The sequence below is a fragment of the Odocoileus virginianus genome, unplaced genomic scaffold, assembly GCF_023699985.2.
Source record: "Odocoileus virginianus isolate 20LAN1187 ecotype Illinois unplaced genomic scaffold, Ovbor_1.2 Unplaced_Scaffold_4, whole genome shotgun sequence".
Classification (NCBI taxonomy): Eukaryota; Metazoa; Chordata; class Mammalia; order Artiodactyla; family Cervidae; genus Odocoileus; species Odocoileus virginianus.
Window position 1 is genome coordinate 3,976,899 of NW_027224266.1, and position 26,852 is coordinate 4,003,750.

The 26,852-nt window shown below is 38.0% G+C and overlaps 1 protein-coding gene and 1 non-coding gene across 8 annotated transcripts in view; one reads left to right on the top strand and one right to left on the bottom strand.

The window, feature by feature from the left end:
* Nucleotides 1-2,872: 2,872 nt before the first annotated feature.
* On the bottom strand, nt 2,873-2,979 carry LOC139033381 (U6 spliceosomal RNA). Its single transcript, XR_011485961.1, has one exon. It is a non-coding gene; the product is annotated as a U6 spliceosomal RNA (small nuclear RNA).
* A 1,354-nt stretch (nt 2,980-4,333) lies between these two features.
* The window catches only part of ZFX (zinc finger protein X-linked), a 41,074-nt gene continuing 18,555 nt past the window's right edge, over nt 4,334-26,852 (top strand). Inside the window, exons 1-3 of one of the 7 annotated variants that reach the window (XM_020903069.2) lie at nt 4,334-4,428; nt 21,411-21,499; nt 24,400-24,969. In XM_020903069.2, coding sequence (XP_020758728.1) covers nt 21,439-21,499; nt 24,400-24,969 — 631 coding nt within the window. In that variant the 5' untranslated portion in view covers nt 4,334-4,428; nt 21,411-21,438. Of the gene's footprint in view, nt 4,429-4,486; nt 4,988-5,286; nt 5,360-7,023; nt 7,126-17,985; nt 18,359-21,410; nt 21,500-22,746; nt 22,802-24,399; nt 24,970-26,852 lie in introns of those variants that run through there. The other 6 variants (XM_070462390.1, XM_020903067.2, XM_020903068.2 and 3 more) reach the window with 6 other exon arrangements.

The following is a 26,852-nucleotide window of genomic DNA, read 5'->3' on the forward strand; positions in this document are numbered from 1 at the left end:
GCTGGAGAAGGGATAGGCTACCCACTCCAGTATTCTTGGGCTTCCCTGTGGCTCAGCTGGTAAAGAATCCACCTGCAATTCAGGAGACCTGGGTTCAATCCCTGGGTTGGGAAAATCTCCTGGAGAAGGGAAAGGCTACCCACTCCAGTATTCCGACTATTTCAGTATAGTTCATACAGGATAAATACTTGATCTTTCCTTTTACTAGTTTTTAAAATAATGGTTGGTTCTCTGCATGTGTGCTAAGTTGCTTTAGTCGTGTCTGACTCTTTGTGACCCTATGGATTGTAGCCCACCAGGCTCCTCTATCCATGGGATTCTTCAGGCAAGAATACTGGAGTGGGTTGCCATGCTCTCCTCCAGGGGATCTTCCCAACCCAGGGATCAAACCCATGTCTCTTCTCCTGCATTGGCAGGTGTGTTCTTTACCACTAGTGCCACTTGGGAAGCCTGGTTGGTTCTCTAGTATTCTCCAAAGGTGATCATATTTTAAATATAAAGATATAGTTCACATACTATAAAATTCACCCTTTTAAAGTATACAATTCACTAGTTTCTAGTGTATTCACAAAGTTGTGCAACCATCACCACTAGGTGATCATTTTTAAAAGCCTCAGTATAAACTCAGGGACATATTTGATATATTTTGATCCAAAGCAATTAATTCTTTTAACATTCAATTGTTTTTCATCTTTAGCGAGCTGGAGCCTCTTTAAACTGGCTCCTCAGACCTTCTGACACTTTCTTTTTTTGCTTTCTTTTATGAGAAGATATTGCTGGTTCATCTTGTACTGTTCTGCTCCAGCCCAGGAATCAGTCATTTCTCCCAGAAACCCTGGTTCCTGTAGTGGGAAATTATATATGGAGATCCCAGTTTGGGTGCCTGGGGTGCTCATCATTACTGCTTATTGTTTCTAGACCTCATATATTGATGTTTACCTCTTCAGTAGAGCTAATTTGTTTGCTTTGTCCTGTGATTTATAATCCATGAGGTAGAATTTAGCTATTAGTAATTTTCAGGAATTAAACAGTGTCTTATTCAACTAATGATTTGTGTGAAAAATACTGTTCTAAAACCACCTAATTGTCAGTTAGTGTTTATTTTAAAATTATTTCCCTTGGGTAGGGTGGTTTAAAGATTCAGAGTAAAAATTCTTACTTGGCATTAATTATAGTCAGCTGAATTACAACATGATGCAACATGTTCATGTTAAGTATAACTTAAGTATCAAGTACCAGATAAATGGTAAATTTTTATAGGGCATGCTTAGTTCAATAAAACTAGGTTCTTGCTAGGGGAAAGTAAATGCTTTTTTAACCTTTGGGATATAATATAATGAATTACTACAACTTTATTCAAGAAGGTCTGTATTTCTCATAAGCTAGTAATTTATTGTTTCTTATTTGGATTTCCGTCAGTCAGTGATGAGAAATGAAAAGCAACAGCTTCTTTTTTTCTTTTTTTAACAGCTTCTTTTCTGAATAATCTTTTTCTGAAGAGATGATTGAAAGGCCTTGTATTATTCCTGGCTCAAGGACCCATAAACATGTCAGGGATTTTTAGTTAAGTTATTAAAACACTGTCAAAACCTTGAGTAGCTTTTAACTATCTGATATACATTAACAGCTCTGAAGGAACAAATAAATTTTAGCTCATAACCAAAATCCCTTTGACTGCTTTGAAACCATCTAGTTTGTATTCACAGCATATGCCTTTGAAACGTTCTGCTCTCAATCTCCCTAAATAAAATTTCACTTTATTGTGTGTTTATTTAAGTGAGAAAATGAAAGCACTTGAGAATGTTTGTATTCAGCCATACACAGCCTCCTTATTCTGAGCTCCCTAAGGGAAAGGACCACATCTTTTTACTCCCTGTGCCCAGAATTCTCTAGGTCCCTAATATTAAAACAACAAAAAAAGTATCTATGCAAGAGAGGCTGTAGTAGGTCCCTTAAATGCAAGGTCTCAGGTGCTTAATCACTTAGTGCCTGATTATCAAATGCTTTCAGTGATTTTTAGGTGTCTTCAAGGTCCTACTGTGAATATTTTCACAACCTATATTTTGTGTTTTATACAACATGGAGCAATCTCCTTTTTAAAAAATATATTTATTTATTTTTTTGGCTGTGTTGGGTCTTAGTTGTGGCATGTGGGATCTAGTTCCCTGATCGAACCTGGGCCCCCTGCATTGGGAGCACGGAGTAGCCACTGGGCCACCAGAGAAGTCCCAGCATCGAACCATTGAACAATTTCTGATCTCTGCTGTTCATACTTCCTCTGCGACTTCACTTTTATCACATGAGAATTTTGTATTAAATGTACTTCCAGTAAAATGATTTTTATCGTATACTGTTTCTTACAGCCTTCTGTAAATGGATTCAAAATACCTTTTTAAAAAACGCCAAAAAAGAAAAAGATTATAGCTGACCTCTTCTGTACAATCATGCATATACTAATCTTTGTTGGACTTCAATAATGGTTTGTTAAATATAATTAATAGAACTAGGCCATCCTTTCCTTGTTTCCCATCAAAGTTAACAGTCTTTTAAAAAAAGTATTTATTTTTGGTTGTGCTAGGTCTTAGTTGCAGGCATGTGGGATCTAGTTCCCTGACCAGGGATTGAACCCATTTCTTCCACATCTGGAGCAGGGAGTCTTAGCCACTGGGACCACCAGGGAAGACCCCTAACAGCCTTTATATGGATGAAAGGTAATGGCAGAAGGCTCTTTATTTATTTATTTTATTTATTATTTTTATTTATTTTTTTCATTTATTTTTATTAGTTGGAGGCTAATTACTTCACAACATTTCAGTGGGTTTTGTCATACATTGACATGAATCAGCCATGGAGTTACATGTATTCCCCATGAAAAAATATGGAACGCTTCACGAATTTGCGTGTCATCCTTGCGCAGGGGCCATGCTAATCTTCTCTGTATCGTTCCAATTTTAGTATATGTGCTGCTGAAGCGAGCACCAGAAGGCTCTTTAAAAGTATCTATACCTAAACTGCTTTTGACTTTTTAAATTGAGCAAACATCTTTTTTATGTTCCTTGACACTTTTTCCTCAAGTGCTGGTGGACTTAGAAGTATTGGAGGGTAATTATGGAAGAACTAGAACAAGAATATTGACATTAGGTTGTGTCCTATGTTGCTTAGTTACATGATTGATGAGACCCATTCTTGACATGTCATAGCATTAAAAGGAGGCCCTTGGAAAGTACCTATTAAAGGCCGGTTACCAATATTTTGAAATCATATTAGTGTGGGTATACAAGCTATTTTTCACTTTTTTTTTAAACTTGAAAAAATTAGTTTTATTTACCTTTCTGTGAATAGTATCTCAGCCCAGCGAAATTTTCTATAAATGATGACATGTCATTTATCATTTAATTGCTTGAAAAAAATCAAGGTTAAAGCCTTGAGAGGAAATTTACCATCAAGTACATTTTCAGAGTACTTCTTACTGTACCTTTGCTTTTCCTTTTTGAAAGCAACTTTATAGTTTTAAGAGCTCTAAAAGGAAAGGACAAATTGCATTCTGGGAGTTTTAAAAAGTCATCACGGGATACTAAAATAGAAGGCCTCTGTATTTGAAGAGATTTCACACTAATATGCTGTTTGCTTTATAACTTTTGTGTTCTTTACTGTTTAGAAGTATCTTTAACATTTAGTGAACTGAACAAAGAAATAAAGCATATCAGATTTGAATTAATGTAAAGGCTATATTATTTAGCATTTAACTAGTAAGTTTTAAAAATAGTTTGGGTTCACTATGGAAAAAGCATACAATTTCAGTAGCGAAATTGCAAAATACACATTTTTGGAGTTGATGAATGTTTTATTTACTCAAATTCATCTTTTTCTAAGTCTCTTTAAACTTTAAAAGGCTTAAGTAGTTTGTAAAAAACACCCATATCGCCATTCTGCTGCTCCCTCTGTATTTATTAAAGAATGTGAAAAATTCTTTATTTATGAGTCACACAGGACATATATTTCAGACTCCCCAACCGTGAAACACAGATATAGAGAAAATATACGTTAAAAATTCCTGTTTGTTGCAATGTGCGAAACAAGTTTCAAAATATAACACTTTTTATTTTTTCCGCCGTAAACTAATCAATTAGATTCTCTAAACGTTATTAAAAAGAAAAAATTTAACAGTTTGGTACGTGCTCTAGAATAACCCTTCTGCCCCTCCTTTTGCCCACACACCCATTTAGACTGGCAAGCCTATTTTCATTTTATTTCAAAGTTGCCTTTTTTTTTTTTTTTTTAAGCGAAGGCAGGGGACAGTGGGGGTTGCTAAATTTATCTTCTTCTCCAGCCACGGGGATGAAGAAAACACATTTACTGCGGGCGGGGGTCTGAGGGCCTGCAAACAACTCGAGCAGGCGCCTGGGCCAGGACCGGCGCGGAGAGGCGGTAGGTCTCCGGGGAGGGCCCGGGGGCCGGCCGCGGCCCTCGGGAGATGGTGGGGGGCGGCCGGGCCGGTTGCGGGCCTCTTGCCTCTCCGTGGGGTCGGCGGACCACGGCCCCGCGCGGGCTTTTACGGCCGAGACGGCGGCAGTGGCGCGTGTGTAGCGGCGGCGGCGGCGGCAGCGGGCGGGAGCGCGGAGGAGGTGGAAAGAAGGGGGGCGCTGTCACGGAGACTGCGGCCGCCGGAGACCCCGCCGCAGCGAGGCCACTGGGCTCCCCGGTCGCGGAGCGTGAGCGCACCGGCCGGGGCGCCAGGGGGACACACCGGCCGAAGGAGGGGGCCTATCTATCCTTCCGCATTTTCCTGGGTCTCTCTCCCGGGCGGTGACGTGACGTGCTGACGGCGGGCCCGTGCCGGGGAGCTGGGCCGCTTTTTGTCAGCTCCGAACTCGGCCCCTCCTCCCTTCCTCCGCCCGCCCCACCAGCCGGAGCCCGGCCCAGTGCTCCAGAGAAAGGCCGGCCTGCAGCACCCGCCACCGTCGCCGACCGCCCGCACGCCCGTCCGGTGAGTTCCGGGCGCTGCCGCGGCCGTAGGGCCTAGCCCGCGCGCAGGGGCCTGGTCCCGGCCTGGTTGGCGGCCCGCGTGGCGCCCTTCCGCGCTAGGCCGGGCGGTGTGGCGCGCGGCGCGGAGCAGGCCCCAAGGAGGCCGCAGTTAGGCCCGGGGAGGAGCCCGGCTGCCCCGAGCGGCGGCGGAGGCGCGCTCCATAAACGGGCGGGGGTTGGGGGACGGTTGCCCGGTGACCCTGGAGACGGCCGAGGGGCCCCGGTCGGTGTCGCGGCCGGCCTGGGGCATCGCGCCGCGGTGAGGCCTGGCAAGGAGGCGAAGGCTGCAGGCGTGAGGTGAAGGCCGCAGGCCGGCCGGGCCGATTTTCGCTATGTAAATATCGACGAGGGGGGGAGGGACGGGGGAAAAGATGGCGGCACCTCGGCGCCTACTGCAGGGGACGGTTGAGGGGGTTGTCGGGAGGGGGAGTCGCCATCTTGAAGGCGGTGTCTGAAGAGAAAATTCCGCTACAGCCCGTGAGGGGGGGTCGGAGAGCGGGCGGCGGCGGCGGCGGCTCCGGTGACGGGTCCCGGAGGCCCGGCACGGCAGCGTGTGCGTGCGGAGGGGGCGTGCTCGCTCCCCACAGCGGCCATTGCCCTCGCCGCCATGATGGGCGCTCTGGCTCCAGTCGCTCGGCGGCAGCGCCACCTTCCTGCCCTGCCTCCCGCAGCCCCGTGACTGGCTCCTGCTTCCGCTGTATTTTAACTGAGTTGCCGCAGGCGGCCATAGCTGGCGCCCGGGCGCCGGGGCCGTCTCGTCCCTCAGGTCCCTCCCCCCGCGCTGGTAGTCATTTGAGGGTCGTCCGGACGGATGGCCACCCAGGCATGTGGACTCATCAACGCAAAAGGGACCCCAAGACATTTTTAAATTTTTACCACATCGCAGTAACACGTGACTGTTAGGGTGCCCTAGATGCAGTCGTTTTCCAACAATCACTGTCTTCTCGAGTAAAAAAATTAAGGAGTAAAAAAAAAAAAATTGATAGGTAAGAAGTTCTTACCACTTTTATGCTATAAGGGAAAAAATACAAATTGCACAGTACGGAAACGGAGGAATGAAAAATCTTAAGGAGTCATTTGAATTTCATTAATTCGGCAACAGCTTTCTAGAAAAGATACATTTAAGCTCTTAGCGATCTGTTGGTAGCATTTTTTCCCCCCCAGGAGTAAGAAAAGGGCAGAAGTTTTATCTCGTTACTGAAGGACAGCATAAAGTGATGCAGTGCTGTTCTGTACATGGTATGGTATTCAGTTTCTCTATTTGATGTGAAAAACTCTACGGTGCAGTTCCACCTTTTAAGTAGTTTTGACTGCATACTCTACTACTCTCCCGTGAACTCGGAGCCCAGTGCCAGCTGGTGCTCCGAAAGATTAAAAAGATTCTTGTAGTGCAGACGGCGACTCCAAGAAGTTCGTTGTTCAGAGGCAGATGAGGTGAGATGTACTGAGGTGGTGCGGGGAAGGTACAACCAGTTATTGGGGTTTCAGAGGAAAGCAAGGTTAGGTCACATTTTGAGGTTACTGAAGGATGGGTAGGACTTTGTTGACGGAGATGGGGGTGGGGAAAGGGCGTTTCAAGGGTGAACGCTTCTTACAGAAAACAGCAAGTGTGTATAATTTGGCTGGAGTAGATGGTGTAGGTAGAGGAGTGGCGGCTAAGGTAGATGGAGCTTACTTTGCAGGTAGAGAGGCTTATACTTGATGGGAAAGGCCCAGAGAGCCCTCAAGTATCAAGAGTGATGACGCACCTGAGCCCGGCTTTATAGTCCTTGGTCCTTCCGCTGGCCTCAGAAGAGTTTCAAAGTTGAGATATAATGAGAGTAGCAAAGTTAACCTTGAAAAGCAGTGTTTCACTATGGGAATGATTATCAAGAATGTTTGGAAGTTCAGCCAATTTTGCTACTTTTAAAAAATAATCTGTTATAGATAACTGCTCCTTTTTCCTGTCCTAATTTCTCACTTCAAGTAACCTTTTGTTCAAGAGTTGCTATAATTTCTGTAATAAACCAATGGGGAGGGACTTCTAGCTTTTCATTTACCGTGGTTGAACATTACAGGATCAGTGCTGTGGGTTACTTTACCAAAAGGAGGAATGAACCTGTAAGTATCCCCATGGTAATTTTTAAAGAAGTCAGTTTTAATGATGATTAAAAAGGCAGCAATCTTCAGATGGCTTTTTTGGAATCCCTATTTTTCTGTTTGGTAAGAGGAACCACCTTTTTGATTAAGAACGTAACTAAGACTTTGCTAAACTAAGCCTTCTCATGTTTTGATTAATATGTGAACTAGTCTAGATGCACATTTTGGGAATGTGTTTCCTAGAATTTTATAACGTAAATTTATAGGTAGCATAAATATTCATTAGAAAGTTGTTTCACTTTTTCCATTTTTTTTTTAGAGTCTCATGTTGATTGTAAAAGGCCCTGGGTTAGAAACGTTTGAGACAGTGCATTGTAGGAGGCTGACTCTTGAGCAAGATACTAAGGTGGGCTGTGGTTGTTGAGATGGTAAAGGTAAACGGAAACTTGAAAGAACCAGTTGCTTTGTGTCTTGACAACTGGGAAATCCGTAGAACTCTAAAAGAGAGAATTGTTGCTGCTGCACATGCAGCACAGCAGCAGTGGGTGTTCAGTACAGCAGGAGTGGATGAATACGATTCCGAGTTGGACTCAAGTTGTGTAGTTAAGAGGACAGAAATCTATGGTTTAAAACTGGTGAAACACTGGCCATCTTGGATAAACGAGGTGTTGATTTTCAATTTGTGTATCTTTCAGATAGATGGAAGTTTGCTTTTTTAAAAAAGCATGCTCATAATGCATTGAAGAAAAGCTTTTCTTTCGCATTGCTGTTTGTAAATGCTTCTTTTCTAAACCCATCTAGACTTTTAATGCCACTGATGTCCTTGTTTGTATCATTTGTGTTTGTGTACACTGGCAATTGCAGACTTTTCTTTTTTACTCTTTAACTCCTCAACCTGTCCTTTAAACCACTCCGCCTCAGCAGAGATTGCCTAATCGTTTACTTAGGCCAGAAAGAGAGGGCGATCAGATACAAGCAAGTGAATCCCCTCCCTGCCACTTCAGGCTCTTCCTTTGTCTCTCCCTAGGCTGCCCCGTTCTCTGCCTGCAGGAAGAACTGGCCTCCTTCAGGCCAGACGCTCTGCCGGTGGGACCACCGGTCCCAGAGGATGGAGCTCTGGCAGTGTGGTTCTGCCACTTGCATCGCTGCCATCTAACTCTGCTGGTGCCTTTCCCTGTCCTTAAAAACGTTCCTGGGCTTGCTCATCTTACAAAAACTTCAGCTATTTTCCCTTTCACCAGCACTTTTATTTCTTTTCATCCCACTCTTCCTAGATCTGATACTTCCCAAATTGGGAAACTTTTCCACAGCATGTCAGCAGGTGTATCTCATAAAAGTGTTCTGTGTTTCAGAAACTCTGTGCCTTCTCTGTCTTCTGGCATGGGGTTTTTCTCCAGGTCAGTCGTCTCTGCTGTTTTCTTGAATCTTCTCCCATGGTTTTGGTGCCCTTTACGATGCCCACCCGCTTTTCTAGTTTCTCATCTAGCATTTCCAGTTGCTTATTAACCACCTATATTCAGGTGTCTAACATGGCTGAAACCAAAGAAGCCCAGTACTGTTTACTGGGGGGAAAATTGTTCTTTAAACCCAGAGCCCCTAAAATAACTTCTGCTTCTAGCTTGTTTTCTTTCTTTTATGGCACTGTCATTTTCCCAGACTTATTCTGTCTCATATAGCAGTGTCGGTATGTTTTAATTTAGCATTTAACCGATTTTGTTTTAGCTGTGTATTTATATTTTTGTTATCTTTTCTAAACCTGTAGAGGCAGATTCTCATTTATCCTTGTCCCAGAGCATTACCTGGCACATAGTAAAGACAGTTACCTAAAAACAATTATCTCAATTATTGGGTGCAGAGAATTGTATGTAGTTGGATAGTTTTCAACTATTAAAGTATCTGTCTAGTCACCATGTTCTTTGACCAAGGGGTGTATGTAGTAAGACATACCACATAAGCTGAGTAACCCCCACTGCTTAAACTTGGGGTTAATATAGCCAGTCTCCTCTTATTCCTGTCAAATTATTTTTCAAAGAGCTTTTTTTTTTATAAAATCCAGAAATCTTGTAACTATATTTTACTCAAAGGGAGGTATGTTTTGAGGAAGCTGCATGACCTTGAAAATACAACCATTAGGATAGAAAAAATATTTAAAATTTTAAAATTATGAAATATCTCAGAATTGCTAAAAAGCAAGTATCGCTCAGATTTAACAGATCTTAAATATCTTACATGTATTTGTTTCATAACTTGCTCTGTATTTAAAGAAAACCTCACAGAAAGAGTGCCTCCCTATCCCATTCCTGTCTTTTCTTTGCCAGAAATAGCCACTGTCCTAATACGTATGTACCAGAAACAATATCAAGTACTGCTTTGTGTGTTTTAATTTTGCATATATGGTATCGTACTGTGTTTATCATTTTATATATATTTTTTCACTTAGCAAAGTGTTTTTTGAGATTTTTTTCATGCTTGTATGTGAATCTAGTTTAGCGATTCTCAGAGTGCTCCAGGAATTCCCAGGGATCCTTGAGATTCTTCCAGCCTCATTCTTTTGTGCACTGCACAAGTACTGTACAAAGGCGCCACGAAACATGATGTCATGATAGATGGAACACAGACGCAGTTATGGGAATCCAGCTGTCCTCTATTAAGCCTGTCTTTGAAGAGATTTGCAGAAATGTAAAACAGTGCTACTCTTTTAACAATTTTTTTGTTTTGAAAAATAGTTATTTAAAAATCAGTATTCATGTTACATACAGTGGGTTGATTTTCTATGAACTAATAAATCTTTTTAAGATGTCTCGGATTTAATTTCTAACATAAACATATCTAGATAGAACCCACATAAACAAAAACTCTTTGAGGTCTTCAATTTTTAAGAGTGTAAAGAGGTCTCGAGTCCAAGAAATTTGAAAACCACTGATCTACTTCATTCATTTTACTTATATTTTAATGTGTAAATATACTGTGGTTTATCTATTCTTAGGCGGGGCCATTAGGTTGTTAGCAGTTTTCTGCAATTTCAAACAGTGTGGCCCTGAGCATCCTAAATAGGGGGTGGTTCTCTCTGGAGATTGTGGAAGTCGAGTGGCTACATTCAAGAGTCAGTGCATTTGTCGATTTTATTGGGAATTGTTGAATTGTGCTCCATTTGACATCCCCACCAGCTTTGTATGAGTCTGTTTCTCCAGACCACTGCCAAAAGATTAGACTTTGCAGTTTTCTCCAGTCTTTTGGGTAAAAGTGGTATCTCATTGCTGTTTTCATTTAGCATTTCTTAGATTACTCATGTTGTTGAATTTTTTTTCCCATGTATTTATTGGCTGTATGAGTTTTCTGTGATTTACTTGTGCCTAACTTTGGTCCATTTTTTATTGGATTGTTGCCTTTTCCTCACTGGTTTATGGTTATTCTTTTTATATTCTGAATATTAATAATGTGTAGTTTTACACACAGAAAATATCATTTTCTAGTCTGTGGCTAATCTTTTAGTTTTGTTTGTGGAATGTTTTTTGTGTAGGACTTCTTAATGTGAAAGTAGTAAGTTTTCTCAGTTTTTTCTTTTTTAATGTTTTATGTTTTCTCGTATCAGCGAGAAATTCTTCCCTTGCCCCAAGGTTATAAATGATACTGTACTTTTTTCATATTTAGGTCATTAATTCATCTGGAATTTTTTCTCTATTGTGTGATGTAGGGATCTAATTTTATCTTTTTAATATGAATTTGCTGAGTAGTTTGGCCTTCCTCCTCGCTGATTCCATATATATATCTGTTTCTAGTTTCTTCTGATTTCATTGGTCTGTTTGACTATAATACCTCTACCACTCTGATTTAACAATGATAGCTTTATAATTAATAAGTGTTCTTTTTCAGAGTTTTGAAGCTGTTTTTCTTCCTATATTTTCGGGTCAGTTTGTTGGTTTGTATGAAAAATTGTTGGATTTTTATTGTATTTGCATCAAATTTACAGAATAATATATAGATATGCTAAGTAGCGGAGCTGGGATTTGAGTCTTGGGTGTATTCTACTGCTTTTCATAAAGCTCTTGCACAGCTTTTGTTAGATTTTTTTAGAAAAAATTTGTATAATTTTTGTTATTGTGAATATCTTTTAGATATTGTTTCTAGTTATTGCTGATATAGAGAGTACTATGGACTTAATGTATTGATAGTGTAACCTTGTTGAACTTGCATATTACTATATTTCATAGATTCTGAAGTACATTCCCCCCCATTACATCTTACATCTCTCCCCCTCAGAGAGTCACATAGATCTTCAGTTGATAGTGTCCTGTAATCATGGTTGTCCATGTCTTGATGTTATCATCTTTATATGCACATACTTGGTCAGGACTCTTCCTTTCGTCGTCACTTAGATGAGTATGTGGATTGTTGTTTTGTAATTTCTTGCTCAGCAATACAACTGAAGGCAGAAGGAATTGTGAAGTGAGTGTCTTACCAGAAAGAAAATCCCATAGATAATAATGGAACATTTTACGAAATGCCGTATCACCAATACTCTTGTTGGTAGAGGACAGTATTGTTAGGAAAAATTGAAGGGCTTTAAGTAGAAGAGCATTCCAGAGTAGGACCCTGAATGTGAAGTTTTAGGAGTACCCCTCAACCAATTTCTTTTGCTTCTATTTTTTTCTTCCGTATATGCACAGGCTGTGATGGAAATACATCTAAATCAGTCTAAAAGAATTGTCTTGATAAGTCTAAAATGAAATTTCTAGATATTAAAGTGTAGTATCAGTTTGACTGTATTTTCCTTAGTTGTAGGTAGAACAAGGATGCATCTTAAACAGGTGGTATTTTTGGATTCAGTGAAATGTGGGAGTTTATAATTCATTTGTATTTTCTAAATACATAAATGTATGTGAATAAAGATGTTTTATTCTTTTGATTCCTTTTTGCCTCCTCTTTCTTTTTTGTTTTCTTTTTCTTCTGTTTCACTGACTATCGCCTCTAGCACAGACTTGTATGAAAACATTGATAACAGGCATTATTGTCTAGGTACTTTAATGTTTAATGGAGTGCTTCTAACACTTTATCATTAAAAATGATATTTTGGTGGGGTTTTTTTTTGGAGCAGGGGCATACTAGTTTTTTAGTTTATGTTCTCTTCTAACTAGCATTTTAGAGTTTTCGTTATGAACAAGAGTTGATTTTTTAATGTTTTTGCTGCATCTATACATGTGATGAATTGTATTAATAGATTTTGTATTTTTAACTATCTTTGGAGTCCCTGTATATCTGTGTCCTTTTGTTACTGCCATGTACTTTTATTTTTATGCTAACTTTTTAAGATGTATTGAGGAGTATTTCTTTTTGAAACAAGTTGTGTTTAATAGAGATGATCTGTTTCTAGAAAGTTAGAATTCATCAGTGAAATTGTCTTTGCCTGGTGTCTTTTTTTTTTTCTGAATTGTTTTTTGATTAATAGTTTTTTTCATGGTGGTAAGTCTTTTGGCTTTTCTTGAGTTTCCTTTATACAAAATAAAGTATTCTAGAAAGATATAACATTTCAAATATATTGGTATAAAATATAGTCTTCTCTAAAGACTTTAAAATGTCTAATTTCATTAATTTCCTTTTTTTTGATGAGTACTGCCAATAACTTGCCTATATTAAGGCTTTTAAAATAGTTCTTTATATTGACCCTTTTTGCTTCTGCTCATATGGTTAATATTTCTTTCTATCTTATTTGCATTTATTCTGACATTTTAAAAGTTTAATTTGAAGTTTAGCTAATTAGTTTTTAATCTCTACTGTTAAATGCCTTTAAAACTATAAAATTTATTCTGAACTGTAACTGGATACTGTGAATTTGATATGAATTGATTTTTTGTTATTCTAAATATATTGTGATTTTTATAATTTTCCTCTTGCCCATTGAATTATTGAGACTTTCAAATTTATGGGAATTTTTTGGGGGGGTATTATCATCGCTGTGACATTTATTTCTGATTTTACTACTTTATAGTTGGGGGATGTTGATTAATACACAAAAATTAATTGTATTTTTCTATACTAACAGCAAACAATTTGAAAATCAGATTTCAAAGCCAGTACAGTTGATTGATTGTTTCATATTTTTGTTCTAAATCCCAGTAGTACAATTTATAATAAGATCAGAAAGCATTCAATACCTTGAAATAAACCCAGCACAACTTACTAAGACCTTTAGTTAAAAAAGCATTACTGATAACCAGCCCAGGTTGGGTACATGAGACAAGTGCTTGGGCCTGGTGCACTGGGAAGACCCAGAGGGATCGGGTGGAGAGGGAGGTGGGAGGGGGGATCGGGATGGGGAATACATGTAAATCCATGGCTAATTCATTTCAATGTATGACAAAAACCACTGCAATGATGTAAAGTAATTAGCCTCGAACTAATAAAAATAAATGGAAAATTAAAAAAAAAAATAATAAAAAATAAAAAAACAAACAAACCCCCCCCCCCCAAAAAAAAGCATTACTGAGGAAATGAAAGATGAGCTAATAAATGTAGAGAGACACAATGTTCATGGATCATAAGTGTCCATATTATAAATATGTCAATTTTGACATACAGAGAGATTCAATGAAGTCCCAATCAAAACCCCAACAGGTTGTTGTTTTTGGATCATATCAGGTTTATATGGAAATGCAAAGGGCCTGGAATAGCAAAGCTAGTCTTGAAAAAAGTGTAAGTTGGAAAACTTTCACTACCATGTATCAAAGCTTATTATAAAGTTACAGTGATTAATATAGTGGGTGCAAGGCTGAATTGGTCAATGGAACAGAATAGTCTGAAAGTAGACCTACATATATAAGGTCAGTTGATTTACAACAAAAGTGTGTTGGGATTTTAACTGAATGTAGTAATCAAAGAGAATTAATATTACTGATCCAATATATTGAAGGGCAAGATTGATTTTTCTGTGTATTTTTTTTTTTTTTAATTCTACTTAGTAGAGTTTTCAGTTATTCTTATCAGTGGTATTTTACGTTTTTAACTGTGGCATAAAAAAGCTTTTGTCTTAAAAAAGAAAAACCTTTGCCTTCAAGTATATTAAATTTGTCTCAGCACAGTTTATGAATTCACTCTGAAATTAAGATTTTAGTTGATTATCTTGAATTTCCTCAGTAAGTCATATGTAAATAAATATAATTTCTTTCAAATAATAATTATATCTTGCATTTCATTATCTTACTGCCTTGGCTATCAGTTCCCATACAATCTTAAATAATAATAGTGGGCATCCTTGTCTTAAGTTTGACTTGAGAAGAAATACTTTTAGTGTTTCACCTGAGTTTTAATACATTTCTTTTTGTTATAAAGTGATACTGATATCAGTTTCCTATCTAAAAATACATATTGTAACATGAACTAGTTTTTGATTTGCATGTACTTGTGTGTTTTTTTAAACAACTTTATTGAGAGAAAGCTGTTACAAAATACACCCTTCTTGCATGTACTTGTGTGTTTTTTTAAACAACTTTATTGAGAGAAAGCTGTTGCAAAATACACCCTTCGAAACTGTATACTTAAGTGAATTTTTTGTAGATTGAGTTGTCCTCCTATCACCAGTAATTTTAGAACATTTTTATCACCTCAGAAAGCCTGTACCCAGTTAGCAATCAGTTTCCACCCCCTGCCCCTGCCAGTCTACTTTCTGTCTGTATGGATTTGCCTTTTCTTCACATTTCATGTTAGTGGAATCCTGTTGGTGTCTTCCTGTTCTTCCTTTTTCACTTCACCTGCTTCTCCTTCATAGTAAGAACACTTAACATATAATCTACCCTTTTAGGAAATTTTAAGTGTACACTACAGTATTGTTAGCTATAGATACTATGCCATATAGAGGATTTGCAGAACTCTCTGTCCTTTACCATTATCTCTCCAACATCTCCTCCATTTAACCCCGGGGACCCACCATTCTACTCTCTGCTTCTCTTGAGTTTGACTGATGGGATTTTGAGACTGAAGACTATCTCAGTGTATTTATATATCCAGTGTATTTATATATTACATTTTCTTTATCCATTCAACTGTCAGTGGACATTTAGGTTTTAATATTTTGGCAACTCTTAATCTGAACATGAATATGGGCTATGGAAAAATAAGATTTTAGGAAGACTTGTCATTTTTAGGTCTAGTTTTTTTCCTGTTTAAAAGCTCTTCTTAAAGAAAAAGATTTTAACTGAAGTATAGTTAATATGCAGTGTTGTGTTTTAGGACAAAATTTTAATAAATTTTGAAAGTTTGAACTCTTAAACTTTAACCAAAAAACCTTGAAATGACTGGTGCAAATGGTTTTATGGGAAAAACTAATCTGTAACAACTTGGCATTAAATTTTTGAGCAAAACGTACAGAATTCTGAGTAGGACAGGGCAAGGAAGGAGGGGCTCTGATGTTTACAACAGGAAGCATTTTTTTTTTTCTCTTCTTGACACAGAGGGTGGCAAGGTTGTTTAAAATATTCTGTTAGTGGAATTTGAATTAAACCTTTTAGCTCAATATTACTTATATATATATCTTATTTTTTGAGTGATCTGTCAGGTGTTGATAAGAGTTGTAACTTTTTAGTACTATTGATTTTTTTGGTTCCGTTTCTATCTTAGTTTTTTTTTTTTTTTGCTTTTACATGTTTCCATGCTGTTTTATTTGACACATACAAGTTAATAATAACTTCAAGATAGACTAGAGAACACACATTTATTTTTACTTTTTTTTGAAATCACATTGAGGAAGAAGTATACAAAGAAAAAAGAAAACCTGAGGGATATGCCACTTGTAGTCCAGAATATGATGAATTTCTGGTTGCATAAAGCAATTGGGAATCAATCAATGACAAAGCCCTAGAGAACTTAGATCAGTGAACATGTATCCTTATTTGAAAAGCTGGAAGGACATCCCCAAATTGTTATTTTGCGTTATCCCCAGTGTCAGAAGTGGGGACATCCCAGGAGAAAGAGCAAGCCGTGGGCACAACCAGATAAAGTTACAGAAAGCCAAGCCATTTACTTATCAGTATAGATGTCTCTAGTGGTTGTCCTCCTGAGCTAATGCCAGAAATTTGGCTTTCTGAATTGCAGATTCATCCATAGGAGATTCCAATGTAAGTATTGTGGGGAGAAAGCTAAGGACAGTGCTTTAGGTAGCTTATAGCTATCCTGAGGACATTGGACCTCCAGTACCTGCACGATGGGATACTCATCCACCATAAAGGAAAGCCTGGCTAATTACATGGTTCCTTTCTCTCCCTTGGCCTTATTCTAGACAGGACTCCTTTGGTCAGAACTTGGGTTCATTGCTAGGCCACCAGGGATTCTCACTTGGGCTGAGAAAATACAGAATACAGCTCAGCTATCAGGATGTAACTCTAGTCTAGACCCTTATCCACAAATATATGTGGAGAACCTGTAAGAACAATGCTTTTGAGGAATACCATCAGTCTGAAAGAGAGGCACGAAATTCAACCCACTGAATAATGAAACAGCAGAGGAGACAGTTTAATATAGAGTACAGAATAAATCCTCAGAGATATTTGAGAAGATGCAGTATCCACTGAAAAGAGGTTACTGTGTAAAAGAAAACTAAGTTTATTTTGAAATTAAAACATTTTTTAAAAAGCTTTTTGGCCATGCTACTTGGCATGCTGAATGTTAGTTCCCTGACCAGGGATTGAACTCATGCCCCCTGCACTGAAAGCACAGTCCTAGCCTCTGGACTGCCAGAGAAATCCCAAAACATGATATTTTAAGTAAAAATCAATGGATGGGGTGAAGATCAGATAGCTAGGTTAGGAGAAAGGGCTTAAGGATTCTGAGAATGTAATGGAAAAGGATAGAAAATACAGGAGAAAAGGTTAAAGCAATGTGGAGGCTAGATTTAGGAGTTCTAACATTCTATAATAGAAATTCTAGTAAGAATGAACAGAGAAAATGGAAGAAAGTGTAGAAACAGAAGAAAATTTCTTCACTTCAAAAAGGGCTCAAACTTTTGATTGGAAGATTGCCACTGGGTTCTGGAGGAAGTCTGCCAGAGCTTGTTAGAGTGATAGTGGTGAAAATAAAGGGGATATGAAGAATTTAAGAGTGACTGACTGTGAGAGAAATTTAAGGGCTGAATTGGTGAGAGAAGTGAAATAGCATTCCAGATTTGAAAGTTAGATATCTGAAGAAATGATAGCTACATATCCCACATTGAAGAATGTGGGAAAAAATTGGTAAAGAAACGTAGCTTAAGAGAGAACATATTAGGCTTTAAATGTAAATTTTAAGCAGTTTCATTTTCTTTTTAAGAAAAATTCTGTTACAGATGGGTCTCCTTTTGTTTTTGTTTCCTGTAACTTGAGCAGTTTCATCTAACATGTATAGTTTCATCTAACATTTGAGTCTCTGAGCATGTCTTAGGGAGAGGAACTAGAGTTACATCATAAAATTAAAAGGCACGGAGTTTCAGGAAGCCCAGAAGCAGACAAGTGATTCTTGTATGCTTATGACAAAAAGCAGAGTGAATACATAAGTACCCTGTTCATTTGCCTCAGAGGAAGATTGTGAAAGTGTCTAGGTATCAAAAGATATAAAACAAATAAATTATATTCTTTATCCCTAATTTAAGACAGATAAAATGCCACTGCTATACTTATTAACTTGGCATGGTATTTTTATTGCTTTATTTTAAAGGATGGAAGAAAGTTATTTTAATTTCCTGAGTTTAAGTCAGCTCATTATTTCTCTTAAAATTGTACGTTTTTCTGCTGTGAATTCTTCCATAGCATTTTTAAGATCATGCATCCAGGAAGGGAATATTTTACTGAGCTTAAGGTAACAATGGGGTCCTGGAATTATTTTGAGGGCATTTGATAGACTAAAACTATGTGTTCACCCAAATCGTTGGGTTCTTGGTTCTCTGAACCATTCTGCTGATTTGTCTTCAGATTCAGCTGGTCCCTGGACATGGTTCTTGCAGCAAAGGTAGGGGCACTTTCAGTTACATCATCAGTGTGCGCCCCCTACCACCCCGACTTTGTCACAGTCCATAGAACTTTCCTGAGTAGTCCCATTCTAAGAACATTGGTTTCAGTTTGATTATCAGAGAGGTTTCTAACCCAAAGGGGTTACAAAGTTGAAGTGCAGTCACCTCTGCCTGGACGTTCAAAACATGTTTTTTCCTGGTTTGAGTTTTTATAATGACAAAATAGAAGGAAAAATAACCAGTCAAAATTGTTGAACAGTTACTGCTTACCTGAGTCAAAATAAGGTGAGTGGACACCCTCCTTTAGACCAGAGTATCTGAGGAAATGGATATGATGTGAAATGTTGGGAATAATAGCAAATAAGTCTAATATGGTAACTTGGGTTAATATTTTAGAGCACCCTGAGTTTTGGGGAACTGCTGGAGCTTTCTGAGCAGTGAGTGCTTTGAACAAAACAGTACTTCTGAAAATTAGTCTGCCCACAGATCGCAGGAATGCCCTGGCAGTTGGCACCAGCCCTTACTTGTAGGTTCCTGGTCATTTGTTGTGGGAGTGGCAGAAAGCGAAAGGCCAGTTGAGAGGCTATTTTTGTCCCTTGGGGATCAGGAAATATGAAACTGAGAGTGAATGGTGACACTAGGAATAAAAAGGGACAGATTCCAGGGAACCTGTGGAGAAGGAAGGGACACAGTCTGACAACATGGTGGAATATAAGCAGGGAAGAAGGAAAAGGCCTTAGTGGTCATATGGGGAGAAAGCAGGATTTTCTCCTGATGAAAATCTTCAGCAGACAGCCTGGTGGAAGTGTTAGGAACTACCCTGAGTATTGGATTTGGGGAATTATCTTTGTGTAAATCATAATTGAAACTCTGGAATAAAGAGAAAGAAGAGAATAAGGCTAAGTGTCCTATCCTGGGCAGGACTGCAGTAAGGGGAGAGGGCAAGCAGAGTAGACAGAAGCTGGGAAGATGGGGAGAGACGAGAGTGTCACTTAAACTGAGGAAGGAGATAATGTCAGAGTTGAGGGGATTAGCTGTCAAACTCTTAATAGAAAAGCTGAGAAAAGGAGTTACTGTGCAGGTGGAAAATTCTTAGAGCAGATGGGTTTGGGTTTATGTAGGGAAATTGGGGAGAGGAACCTTAATACCTTAAGGAACCCCGTTTATTACCTTCTAAATTGGCTTAATTTCATGTTTTAAGACTTATGTCATTATGCTTAGAAAATTAGCTTACATTTATAATTTTGTAGTTACATTTTTAAAAGGGGAAAATGGACTATGGCCAGAGGTGATTTTGTTGGGGAGAGAGCAGTGACAATTTATTCAGAGCATTTATGTTTTACTTTTTTTTTTCTTTTTTGCATTTTTTTATAGTTGAAATATTTTTGGTTTTGGTTCGTTTAATTTGAACAACTTCAAATAAATAACATGAAACATTCACTTTCCTGAAAATGGATAGAATACATCTCAGAATTGACAAGCTGAACATCTGTTTATTAATGTTAATTGGATTTCTCATGGATATTTCATTAAGGATTATATATGTGTATGTAAATGCAAGTTTAGCATCTGAAAATAATCATAAATAATTTACAGCAAATAAGTACAGTCAGAAAAAGGGAAAAAGGATAAAATGCTGTAGAAATTCAGAGGAGGGGGGATATTATTTTCATCTTTTTCTTTCTTGGGTGTGGGGAAGAGGATTTGAGGGAAGGTCCAAACAGATGATAGCGGAAAGGTGTTCCTGGTAGAAGAAATTCTGAGCCAAGTATAGAATTTGGATCTTATGTGGATATTGAGCACTTTTGTTTGGTTGAAGTGTGTGAATGTGGTGGTCGGGGATGTTGCTTGAAGGAGGAACACTTAGGGAAGATAATGAGAAAAAGATAATTTGCAGCTGGAACTTAGAAGATGGCAGGAGTTTCAACTTTATTTGAAGGAAACAGGGAGCCATTAAACATTTTTTGAACCGAGGCCTGATATCACCTAGCTGATGCTTTAAAAAAATGACTCTTGTTTCTGTTATTTGAAATTTTAGCAAGCATCATGGGGCACTTTTATCATCAGCAAAAGATGATAAAAGTAAAAGAAAGATGTGTTTAATACTACCATTTAGGTTGGATTAGAAAGTGAGAAAGTAGAGATAAGGAAACCAGTGAGGGAGGAAGTTTACGTAATACTTGTAACATGAGTAAGCCCTAATCCCTGATGTCTGCTCTTTTGAAGCAGTGATTAGTATTAAGTAGTATATTATTTGATTGGTTAATTTTTTTGTTGTAAATTTTTGGCTTAAGTAGAAAAGGGAGCATTAAGGTCATTGGGGTGGCTTGCAAAACTCAAGGCAGACTGTAGCTGCACTTCAGAAAGATCTAGAACCAGGACCAAAAAAGCCATTATTGGTAAGCTTCCCTTCCCTGCTCCCTCTTCTCTATTTCTCAAGGCATTCACTGGATTCTTTTTGCTTTTTATTTGTAAACTTTATCTCACTAGTCTAAGCTGAAGTTGGTAAATAGTCTTCCTCACCTCCTATGTTCCAGCCATGAGGAGAGGAGAGAGAGAATGATAGACTGAGTGACCTTTGCTCATGGTTTCAATTCTAGGGATAGGACTTTGATTTTATGGTGCTCAAAAATGAACTTATTTGTACAGTTTTATAGTTAGTGCCAATCAGCTACGGCCAGGAGAGTATAAATTCACTGTGGGAATTTACTTCTCTAGACTGGAGGGTTAGTTAAGAGGTCATTGTAAGTTAGGCAGAGATCCTAAAGGATGTTTGCTACAGTTACACATTTTGAATTTTTAACTGTTGTTTAATGTATTGGTTGGAAGATAGCAGACTACATTAAATTTAGAAAAGTAATAAGAAAATTGTGCAGGAATTTCCTCCCAGTAAGCTACAGAGTTGAGTCTTAATAAAGCCAGTTGCGCTTGTGTGAGTGAGGAGTATTACAGACTGAGGAGACAAGAGTGCTGGGATGCTGGAAATGTTCTCTGTCTTGATCTGGGTAGAGTAGTGATTACACAGATTTATGCATGTGTCAGAATTCATCAGGATGTTTGCTGTATGTATGATGTATGTAAGTAGTATCTCAGAAAGTCTAGGCAAAGTTGATTTTTTGATTTATCTACCTTTGCTTGTCATGTAGATGCCCATATATCATTATGTTTTTGGCAATTTAATTTTAACTTTTCTCTTTTATTTCACCTAGATACATTTTTGATAGATATTCATTTGTCACATAATTTTGAGTGTTTCAGAAGTGTAAATATTATGATGACATTTTTAATACATGATATAAAAAACCTAATGCTTGGTTTACTTTCTCCCCTAATTTAGGAGCTGTGACTGATGAAAATTAAAGGCCATGGATGAAGATGGACTTGAATTACAACCGCAAGAACCAAACTCATTTTTTGATACAACAGGTATAACTATTTGGGTTGTTCCACTTCCCAACTACCAGATTTGGAGTTGGTTGTCAAGTGGACAAATTGCTAGATGCTCTCGTTGATATTCACATTTATGTATTTTATTATCCTGTCAAACCTACAGATGTTAAAGTGAGTACATTATTATTTCCCTGCCTAAAAATATGGCTCCCTCTTAACCATCACTCATATTCTTGTCAGTAACAGCAACAGGATCAAAACCTTAGTGTATAGTTCAGTTATAGCATTAAGTTCTATTAAAGTTCTTCCTTTGAAGATATTCCTTGCTTACGTCTCTTCATTCTACTTTCTTCCACATAGACCAACTCTATCATCTCATTCTTAGTCTTCAGTAACTTTTAAATTCTTTTCCTTCCCCTTAGTCGCTTTTGCCTAGCCCAGTAATCAGAGTACTCATCATAAAATAACATGTGAATCTTGTCATTTCTCTGTTTCCCATTATCCAGCAGGTAAAGTATAAACCTAAGGCACTCTGTTTTCTGACCCCATCCTACTTTTAAAATCCTCTCTCTCACAAGGTAACAAAAGGAACCATTTGCTTCAGGAAGATGGAGTCTTACCTCACTCCCCAAACTGTTCAAGGAAAACTAAACTTAGGAAGCTCTAAAAATAGAAGAAAAATAAGTATTCACAATTTTTAATTACTCATGGTTCCCATTATATAACATAGTGAAGTGATTATGCTAGGTTTTGTAATGTAAAGTGGTTTTATATAACATTAACTAGGAACCCTTATAAATAAAATGTTAATGAGTTTTCCATTGGACTTGAAATGACTATTTGTAGTATATTAAGGAAATAGTAATTAACTATCAGAAAATTAAATATTAATGATATTTTAACTTTTCTTTAATCTCTAAATCTAATGGGGGTTTGTGTATTTTTCTTAACAATATGGGATAGTCTTTTGATTCACCTTTGGTAATTTCAGCTTGATAATGATAAATGCAAAGTTACGATTCTTTCTTCTTTAGAACATGAAGTATAATTAATGTGCTTGAAGGAGAGACTTAAGCTCTTTGGAGAAAAACGCACGCTATTGACTAGCTTGATCTTGCCGCACGCAAGCCTAGATCATGGGCTGAGGGGTCGATTGAAGGGCTGTTGCATTTTAGCCCTGATTGTTAACACTTATGGTGTTTGTTTATCTTTGAGCAAGTCACTTAATCTGCCAGGGCCTCCATTTCCATATGTCCTAATAATAATGAAACCTTTCATTACAGTTTTTCAGAACACTTCCCATATATTCCCATTTGATCATCACAACAGTCCTGTGAGGTATGCATGGCAGATACTACTGTCCTCATTTTACTGATGAGGAAACTGAAACTCAGAGGTTAAATGACTTGCCCAAGGTCACAAAACTAATAAGTGTCCAAATCTTGCCCTGTGGTTTAGATTTTTTAACCAGTACTCTTGCCACTAAATGCTTTCATCTTCATGCCTGCAAAATGGAAATTACTGTGCTCTATTGCTTGATGTTACATTGAGAATATTGAAAACAGTATAAAACATTCTGTGTAAGTTCTATGGGAATTAAAGCAAACACTTTGTTACTTCTAGGAATAATTAAAATTAAAATGAATATTAACTGGCTTTAAGATGTCTTACATTTTTAAAGGTTCTTTGGCCCTTGTTGATTATTTGTGTTCGTTAAAAAATTTTTTTAAAAAGCCCTGTGTGTGTCTGTGGGCCTGGCCATTGATAACAGTCATTGAGTTAGGCAGCTGCTTGAACTCAGCTTGGTCTGAGTCACATCCAGAAGCACTAATCGACTGAATAGCTTTTTAGGTAAGACTTGTATAAAATATTGTTTGCTTTTCTCTGGATAAGGAGCCAAGATACTGGATTTGTCTTGTCTTACATTATGTTTTTGGCAAGGATATCTGATTTTGATTCTCATTTGTGGCATTCATTCAGAGTAATATTTACTGAGCACCATAATCTGTGCAAACTGTGTGATCTTGGTGAAGTCATTTAATCTCACTGGGCTTCAAATGATTCAACCCTCTACCTTCATTTGTTAACTGCAGAGTGGACTAGAATAGGGTTTCTTATATTCTGAGGAATTGGGGGATTGGGATATGGGAAGATGGGAGGAAGCTGGATGGAGGCAGATCACCCTGGTGAGGTTGGATCAGGCCCTGCTCCAACTAACCTTACCCTCCACTGCTGCAGAGCAGCTACACTTTTATTCATCTTACCTCTTCACAGAGGCTCCTTAACCAGTTGTCTTTCCTCTTTAACTGTGGCCTTCTAGCCCTGGTTTTATTTATGGCCCAATCCTTTTTATATTCTAGATTCAGAAGATAGTTTCTGAATTTCCATAGTCATAAATGGAGGATATTGGTGGGATATTGTCCTCAAACAAAACAGGAGAAAGGGGAAAAAATGGAAGGGAAGTAAGAAAACATGGGAGAGATGAAAAGGAGAAAAAACATGAGTTAAGAGAGACATGGAGCAAGAAGGGAAAGAAGTGAAAAACATAATGAGGGAAATGATATATTTATCTCCTGAAGTTGCTTTACTTACTAATTTTTATAATCATCCCTTTAGTACCTATACATATGGGTTTAATCTTAGTCAGCCTAGGAAATCACTTTCATGAATATATTTTTTGTGTGTGACTCTCAATTTGTTTTTCTATTATTTCCTTATCAATTGATTTGGGATGAGTATAAAAATTCTTGTGTTAAGAATTTCTGATATGATTTAAAAGTAGATTCCCTCTTTATTTCTTTAACCTGTCTTAATGTTTGAGACAACTGAGGAGCTCTAGACTGTTTTCCTGGTAGAACTTAAGTAACATTTGTATTAATTGAGGTAGTCATGCAGGTCTACCTGAAATTTGTGATTTTAATTTTTGTTTTTTTAAGGAGCTGATGCTACACACATGGATGGTGATCAAATTGTTGTGGAAGTACAAGAAACTGTTTTTGTTTCAGATGTTGTGGATTCAGACATAACTGTGCATAACTTTGTTCCCGATGACCCAGACTCAGTTGTAATCCAAGATGTTATCGAGGACGTTGTTATAGAAGATGTTCAATGTCCAGATATCATGGAAGAAGCAGATGTATCTGAAACAGTCATCATTCCTGAGCAAGTGCTGGACTCAGATGTAACAGAAGAAGTGTCTTTAGCACATTGCACAGTCCCAGATGACGTCTTAGCTTCTGATATTACTTCAGCCTCAATGTCTATGCCAGAACACGTCTTGACGAGTGAATCCATACATGTGTCTGACATCGGACACGTTGAACACATTGTTCATGATAGCGTAGTAGAGGCAGAAATTGTCACTGATCCTCTGACAGCCGATGTAGTGTCAGAAGAAGTATTGGTAGCAGATTGTGCCTCAGAAGCAGTCATAGATGCCAACGGGATCCCTGTGGACCAGCAGGAGGATGACAAAGGCAACTGTGAGGACTACCTTATGATTTCCTGTAAGTCTTGTGGTACAGTGATTGTCAAAGGTGTTTTCAAAGGTTGTCTTTCCTAACTTAGGTTGGGAGGATATTTTCTTGACTTCTATAAAATTAAATTAAATCTCATTGACCTTTCTTCATTGTTTCAGTCTGGACCCTGTAAGATAACTCAAAATTAAGACAAGTGAAACAATACAGAATAGATTCATTTCTTTTTAAGGACACAATAGAAAGATGAAATTTCTTTCGTCTAGAAAGACAAAGATGGAAAGGAATAGAACTGAACTTTATGAAAACATAAAGGATGTGATTAGGCTGTTATGAGCCTTTATTAGAATTAGGAACCCTCTTGAAACTTAAAAGGAGAAAAATGTGTAATCAGACTACTTATATTCTTGTATATGGATGTACAGTACTACTTACATAATACTTATGTATTTATACAGTATGTAAAATGCTGTTTATTATAACAGCATGGAAAAGAGCTCTGGCATAGTATTTAAACAAATGATTCTAAAACATGATTTCAAATGTAACAGACTCATACTAGATTATCGAAGAAAAGTAACTGTTTTGGAACACACCTCTAACATCTGGGAGGATGACTGTGTCTTCTTACAATGGTTCTTGGTGCCTCTGTCAGAGATAAAATCCACAGTTGAATAGACCACAGTTCTGACTCAGTGTGGAAATTCCCAGGCCTTTAGGAACTAAATTCAAACAAGACTCACAGACTATTTGCTCATATAAATTTATGAGACTGTTTGCTTTGCTTGAATACCTGTTAGAATTAATTTAATAGAACATATTGGAGTCCACCAGCATTTTAGGAAATAACTTTTAAAAGTTCTTAAGATTTTGGAAATCAGAGAATTGTTTGTGTGAAAAGAAGAAAAATGCCAACACGTTTATTGTGCCTCTACTGTGTTTCAGAAATTTGTGTGGATAGTGCAAATATAGACTATAGCCTGCCAGGCTCCTCTGTCCATGGGATTTCCCAGGCAAGAATACTGGAGTGGGTTGCCATTTCCTTCTCCAGGGGATCTTCCCAACCCAGGGATCAAACCTGCATCTCTTGTGTCTCCTGCATTGGCAGGCGGATTCTTTACCACTGCACCACCTGGGAAACCCAAGAATATGGATATATGCTAAATAAAAAAACACAAAAAACCATTGTTCTTGGAGAGCTTGCAGTCTACAATGGGAGAGAAAGATAGGTCACACTATGATGTAGAGGTATGACTAAATTAATGTGGAGACGGAATGGAGTTGCTGACCTTTGAACTCAACGATGAGTTCCAAGTTTAACAAGATGCCGAAGGTCATGGGTGAGAAGGAGCCATTCCGGGAAAATGGTATAGTATGGCAAAAAAGGTCTTGGCTTCTTCTGAGAATAATGGGAACTTTAGGATGTACTTGTATCTTTGTGCACTTTCTGTTTAATTACTTAGAATGCATTTCTAGAAGTAGTAGTGATGAATCAAAGGGTACACATATTTACAAGTCTGGTTATATTTGCCTTGATAGTTTGCCTAATATTAACTCCACCCACAAAGTTTATGAGAATGTCCATTTCCCTACATTCTGATCAGCATAGGACATTGTTTCCCCTTTTAATTTTTGCCATTCTGACAAGGAAAAATATTAATACCCTGTTTGAAACTTGAATTTATTTTAGGAAGATAATCCTGGTAGTAATTTGGAGTAAGAATAGGTGAGGAGAGGTTAGTGGTAGAGAGGAGTTGAAATGGTTCCTAGATGAGACAAAGAAGATCCTGAGTACCTTCATAATAGTGGGAGTATAGAAGGGGAGTTCAATTTAAGAGAGTTTAGGAAGTAAAATTAATGTGATTTGGTGATAGATGAGGGGTAGGGATTTAAGGGAGAAAGAATTCGAGGAG